General features: G+C 34.4%; 1 protein-coding gene across 1 annotated transcript; it reads left to right on the forward strand.

Moving 5' to 3' along the window:
• The first annotated feature begins 454 nt into the window (after positions 1–454).
• LOC136409908 (retinol-binding protein pinta-like) lies at positions 455–6,124 on the forward strand. The gene is made up of 6 exons (XM_066391761.1): positions 455–739; positions 2,495–2,651; positions 2,707–2,959; positions 3,014–3,127; positions 5,671–5,773; positions 5,829–6,124. The coding sequence occupies exons 1-6, from the start codon at positions 580–582 to the stop codon at positions 5,975–5,977; spliced, it is 936 nt and encodes a 311-aa protein (XP_066247858.1). The 5' UTR covers positions 455–579; the 3' UTR covers positions 5,978–6,124.
• The last annotated feature ends 684 nt before the right edge of the window (positions 6,125–6,808 follow it).

Below are 6,808 nucleotides of genomic sequence, written 5' to 3' on the forward strand. Positions count from 1 at the left end.
ATTATCTTCTAATATTAATCGGATAAGATTCCTTTTTTGCGAAAAAATGAGTAATTTTAACAGAAACATGTTGCTAATAAATATTACTTTGAACAGGATCTTAGTCACATCCACTTAAAAATAATATATTCTACAACAAATTATCTAAAACTTCAATGAAATTATCATAATTACAATAATTTATTATTTAAAATTTATGATGATATTTATGTAAAAGTAATAAAACGTGTTCAATTAAAAACTTTTTACCAATTTCTTGAGTCTCATCAGATACCAAATGATAATGTATGATCATTAAGCTGAGCTTACGTATAAGAATGACCCTTCTCCGTACTCGCTGAATGCATTACAAATAGCAATTATCTGATTAGTGATTCTCGTAGAGTTAATATGAGTGGGATGTATATAAAAACGCAAGTGTGTATTGTCCACCATTTAAGCATAGAGAAGTGAATTAAACCGACCACGCAATGAGTGTTCAACTACTTACAGCTGCATGTAGAGTTTAAATTTGAACGTAAAAAACTCTATTTCAGAATCATCAAATCCCAATCAAACTTGTGCGCGGATATTTCAACAATGGCTTCTGCAATGGATTTCTTTTACTTCGATAAGAATGAAGAGCAATATTATGAAAGGGTCTTCGAAGAGTTTAAGAAGGAGAAAATTGATTTAGATGCGAGCACCGCGCTGCTGAAAAAATGGATCGGGTCGCAGAAGCACTTGCCTGAAGTGCCAAGTGAGTAAATTCACAAATGTGATGGTAATTTTCCTTGTCTTTAAAATAAATAGTTGTCTAAATAAACAATGGACGGTAAATATTAAACATAATGGAAGCCCGAATAATCGGCTCCATTCAGCATTGTTTCCAATCTGCAAGCATTTAGTTATATTACACAAATGAGATTTAATGAAAGTGAACATGGAATTTGAATTTCAAAGAGTTTCAAGTTAAGTTTTAAATATTTTCAATTAAAGTTACAGTTGATATTCAGTCTAAAAATTATTTAAACACAACAACAGTAACTCGCATAGCAAAATAATATATAGTGCATGATCATGAAATATACAATTTCGAATATGGATTATCCACCGCGTATATGTGCATAGAACCATCTCTTATGTATATGCATGAATGAGTATGAGTTTATCATATTTAATCAAGCATATTTTTATCAAAATATGGAGCACCAAATTTTTCACATTCAATTGCTCGGTAAACTCGTGTAAGTTCGCTTACCTATACAGGGTAAGGAAGAATATCATTTACTCTGAAACCGCAATAAGCTTTAATATTATTGATTAAATATTAAATTACTCCTTGTCGGTGATTATCTGAAATGACCCTAAACCTGTCTTAATCTAATAACTGACACATGACTCATGGAGTATAGAACATAGAACCTGTATTTGCTTCCTTGAACCTCAGGTCGGACTGGTCAGAAACCTTTAAGTCAAATTCTGTTCTAGAACTAATTATTCTAATTTTTTCCAGTTATACAGGGTGTAACATAAGTAGAGGTTTTCCCTTTAACACAACGTAGACCTCAAAAAATTAAGCAATATTTTTATATAACATTTTTTCGAAATCTTAAAAAAAACGAAATATAATAATAAATTGAAACAAAAATTATCATTTTGCTCTATTTTTTTCCTGTAATCTTCTTTTTAAAATTCTTACGTTTCATTTTAATTTATTTATACAAAATAACACTACAGTAATCGTTCAAAAAGTCGTCCTTGAACTTCATTCCACCTGTTTAAACAACGGACATGATTTCTGCGGACGTGGCTAAAAATTTAAAAATTGTTTTCAATGAATTCAAATGCCGCACAATCAGGTCTGTTTTCATTGACGTTTTATGAATGGGACACTTTACATATCGCCACAGAAAGAAATCTAAAAGTGTTAAATCGGATGACCTAGGTGGCCATGAAACTGGACCATCTCTGCCGTCCAGTGTTGTCCGAACTGACGATCCAAATATGTACTAGTGCGCTTGAACAGATAATTTCTGTTATCAGTCTTGGCTAAGATAAATATTTAGCAAAAAGTATTTCACAGGTGCATTCAAGTTCAAGGACGACATTTTGAACAATTTCTGTAGTGTTATTGTGTACAAACAAATTCAAATAAAACGTACTAAAACTCAATAAAACACATGTTTGCACATAACTGTCTTAAAGCATCATAAGGCTTTAGCGCCTTAGGGAGACATTTGCGGGCACGGGTGCTTATACTCAGATGTCTTCTATTATTGCACTGCACAATCCCTAGAAGTTTGATCCCATAGTTTTGAAACACACAGTATTATCAAAGATTAATATGAGGCCATATCGCATAATAACTGCTATGACTCGCGTTTCATAAAACGCTTAACGATAGGTTAGTAACTCGGCTAAAACTTTTACTTATTTACCAAACAACTTATGTACGATAGCATTTATCCGGATTTCCATTCTATAATCCTCGAGTGATTCCCCTTCATTTTAGATACCAACGCTTTAATTTACTTCTTGACTGTGAGCAAATTCAGCATCGAAAAGGCTAAAGTTAGGATCGACATGTATTACACCATTAGAGGACTTATGCCTGAAATCTTTACTGTTCATCCTCTTTCCCCAGAAATGAAATTTCAAACTGAAATTACGTAGGTTTTAAATCTTTCCATTTAAGTCCTGTATTAAATTAGTTACAATGGACAGCTACTGTTTCCCCCTACCGAAGCTAACAGAGAAAAACGAACGAATAATGTATATGGGTTTCAACCGAATTCGTGGGCCTGAAGACTTTTCCCACGAGCGCTTTTTTATTCAGTTGACCCATATGATGGAACTTTTGACCCACAAGGACAAGAATAATAATATGCATGTAATTTTTGATTGCAATGGGGTCAAAATGGGTCACATACCCAAATTTAGCCCGCTGGTTATAAAGAAGTTTGTGGTTTATTTTCAGGTAACTTTCAACATTAATTTGATTTCAGCGAAACTTTGATTTTAATGTTTGCAGAAAGTGTATTCGTACAGAATTGCATCAGCGCATATAGTCAACTCAAATCCGTTTGCTGAAACCATGATGAATAATGTTATTTTACCTTTATTGCCTAGCAAAGTTCAACAGAGGGTACGGTATATATGTTGTGTATTCATTTGTAATTAAGGCATATGGTAATGTGGGATTTACATTTTAACCTCCACCTTTACTCCCATTTGATTACTTGTGACTCAAACAAGTCTAGACTAACCCTAAATTATTATCTCGAATATTGATACTTAATCCCGCGAAGAAAGCTAGTATTGTTGATTGATTAGACTTGGAGATGAATTGTCAAATACATTCTTAAATATAATTTTAAAATACGTAAATTATTAATAGCGCACATTGTCGGGAAAAAGACTGCCGCAAAGCCATTCAATCACGTACATAGTAAAAATTGTTGCATTTAAATAATGCCTTCGTTGTCACATGTTGTTTATATGACCACGAACATGTGACGATTTCCTGAAAACGATACATTTGGATTGAATTAAAAAAGACCCAGACCATCCTAATACAGCGCGTCTCAAAAAAACGTGCGAAAGATTTTCTTGGCTCCAATGTCGATAAATATTTCTATTGAAAATTCGATTGTTGTTGAAAGTGCATTCGTAGGACCAAATAGTTTTTGCCTAGAAGAGTGGATCAGCTTGCAGATAGTTAAGGAAATGATTGCAGAATTGAATTCGTCGATTAGGATCATTGACTACCAAATGCTGTACTGTTTCAGAAGTGTAAGGATGGTATTTCTTCAAAATTCTTTGAACTTTATCTTTGGACGAGTTCAAAGCCTTAGCAATTCTCAAACATTAGCAAAATCTCTTTCTGATGTTTTTGGATTCTCTTCAACACTAAGCAATACGTTAAGTTCTAGATTTTCATCGAAGTCTTGCAATGATTTTTTCGGCTTTTTAAAAGATCCGTAGTGGCGTAAGTTGTCTTCTAAACGTTTAAATTTATTACGATTAGGTACTTCTCAATTAGAAAAACGGGCGGAATAAAAACATATCGCTTCACCGGAGTTCTTATTGCTTTGGAAATATGCTTCAAGCAGATCTGTAAATTCACTATTCATTTTTAAATAATTTCAACTGAAATTGACATTTGATAATTATAACTAATAACTATTTTTATTGCACCAACGAATTAATTTACAATAATCACATTTTCAGCATACCTGATCACAGAAAATTATGAGAAAGAATGATATGATTCTAATCGCTAAAGGCGCCTTTATCCTGTCCCTTCTCTTGGGGTATCATATGGGTGACACTTGTCCACGACGCCAGGCGTCTCTGTACAAGATGATACAATAGAATGAGATGGAATGAAATGCAGATAATCACAGAATAACGCAGATGGCCTCATGATGATACAGATGGTTATATAACTCATATTGTATAAATTTTAATTTTTTTTTAGTTAAAAATTGTTTTAATGTCAACTTGTTATTCATCCTTAAATTCAGAAAAGTACTTTCTATCAAAAAATATTGAAAAAAATATGGAGTTATATTGGAAATTCTGAAGTTGACTTCTGAAGCAGAAAAAGTTGAGTTAAAAAATCAACATTAACGTTACTTTGCAGTCTGAAAAATATCATTTTATTTGGTTTTTAATTCATCAAAATCCGTTCGTTAATAACTGAGTTATGGCTTCGCCCGTTTTTCTTTGAGACACCCTGTATTTTGAAAACAGTGTACGGTTGTTTTCATGATTACCCTTTATTTCTAACCTTCCCTTTTTTTATAGTGGATGAGGTGATTGCATTAAGCATCAACCGGGGGCCATCAGTGCTGCCGGTGTTATTCGAGCTTCAAGTGTGGGATTCGCCTCAAGGATTATAGGGAATACCCACCCAACACCTTTCCCGCTCTTCACCCGGCTCCCATTCTGGAATCGCCGTCAGGTGTTACTTCAGATCGGAGATGGAAATCATTTTTCCGATGTCCGATCTTTTCCCTTCGTTGCAGTTATCCAATTAAACGAAATAGTTCTTGTCGATTTTTTGTTTGCTCATTTTCCTGTGGCTTATTTGAGGAAAAAGCAAAATCCGGTGCATTGAAATCCCTATGGCTTACTTAAAAAAAACACTCTGCAGAAGTTTCAAAGATTCTAGAGTACCTACACCTATTTAGTTAATAGCTAGGGAATTAATTGCATCTGCCGAGCTTTCAGGCTACTTTTCATCGAAATTCTCCAACTGCTGCCATCTTATTAATACTGAAAAGGCCATTTAAAGTGGCATAAACTAACGGGAGAATTCAACTTAGGCCTGATAGGATCGAATTTAGACCCCAGTAAACCACTTAAACAGGATAAATAGTTCAACACCAGGTGATGCTTTTGATGTTCAGGTTAGATCTTATTTCTACTACTTATTTCTATGTGAGGCTAAAGGAAGAAAAACAATAATTTTTACAAAATTTTACTCTCCTCTCGTTCTGCTATAAAATAACTGGAACCACAGTAATACACATTGAGAAAAATTTTCTCGCGATTAACTTTTTACCTAGAAAAATCAACATGCGATTTTCACCTCCAATCCTAATTAACTCAACAATAATTACCTTTCTTTTTTGGACCTTTTGATTGGGACGGTAAAAAGACTTCCATCTCATTTAACTTTAGGTTCACATAGATCAAGGTACCTCCAACATCCTGTTAAAATTTGGACAGTCCCTCCTACCGACCGATATCGGAGGAAAAGGAAGCAGTAGAGATGAAATTAACAGTTTGTGAATCGGTATAGGACAGAAAATGTAATAATATTATCAATTCGTTTCTAGCAATGTTAATGAAATGTTTCGAAGAAATGAAGCCCAGATTTGACGCAATTCAACACATGACCACAGATGAATCGCTGAGGGCTTCACAGCTGAAGAACGACGAGATTCTGGGCTACTACGGGACTTTCAAGGAGATTGGCGTAGATTAATTGGGCGATCGTTATTGGAATATGCGTTTTAAGTTTACCTTTTTATATGAACTGTAAAGAACTGATTTATGGCGTAGTATAAGTAGAGGGGATATAGAAGATGTTAAGGATTTAATAGAGATATGTACAATATTCCAAAAGTGAGGTTGAGTATTACTAGTTGTCGGTAGCATTACATAATATTTTTAAACCTGATATCATAAGATTAAAATATTACATTTATAAATAAATTTGACAGGAATGCTTAAAATGAACCTTTAAAACTACATGCATGTGAACTAATACAGTCTGGTGCCTCTGTAAATTGCGGAAGTCACATACCTGCCTTTCGTTCAAGCTTAAAGCTTGGTCGACACCATCGAAACTCGAAAGTGGAAAAAGAGCGAGAAATTCGCAGTGAATTTTACTAAAAAACTGATGTTATGCACTTCAATTGAGCGGCCATAATCTGAGATATCTGACTACGCTATAGATGACTCTAATGATCCCGTTGTGCTGAGCCGAGACATTCCGTGCCGAACCAATGTATGGGAGCCCATTTAATTGCAAACATAGCAAACATACCGATTGTTGTTACCCGAGTATCTTTGGGCGACTGTAATTGCTGAAATAGCTAGTCAAATGATAAATGGTCTCTGTGGCACTCCTACGACGGGGAAAAGGTTGAACTATTTTTAAGAAAGCGTCTATTAAGTATTTCGAAATGATATACAATACATATACATGAATGCTGTGAAGTACATTATTATGGAGCTTGCGCCACAAGAAGCGGCGAACGCGGCGCCACACGATGCGGCGAACGTCTTCAAACATTGGACATATAGCTACATG

This window comes from Euwallacea similis, chromosome 7 (genome assembly GCF_039881205.1).
Source record: "Euwallacea similis isolate ESF13 chromosome 7, ESF131.1, whole genome shotgun sequence".
NCBI classification, from domain to species: Eukaryota; Metazoa; Arthropoda; class Insecta; order Coleoptera; family Curculionidae; genus Euwallacea; species Euwallacea similis.

Bases quoted from the DNA above. Each gene is read 5' to 3' on its own strand.
- LOC136409908 (XM_066391761.1), top strand. From the start codon at position 580: ATGGCTTCTGCAATGGATTTCTTTTACTTCGATAAGAATGAAGAGCAA. The intron at 2,652-2,706 runs GTAGGTTTTAAA...TACAATGGACAG, and splicing joins AAATTTCAAACTGAAATTAC to CTACTGTTTCCCCCTACCGA. The intron at 5,774-5,828 runs GTTTGTGAATCG...ATTCGTTTCTAG, and splicing joins CAGTAGAGATGAAATTAACA to CAATGTTAATGAAATGTTTC.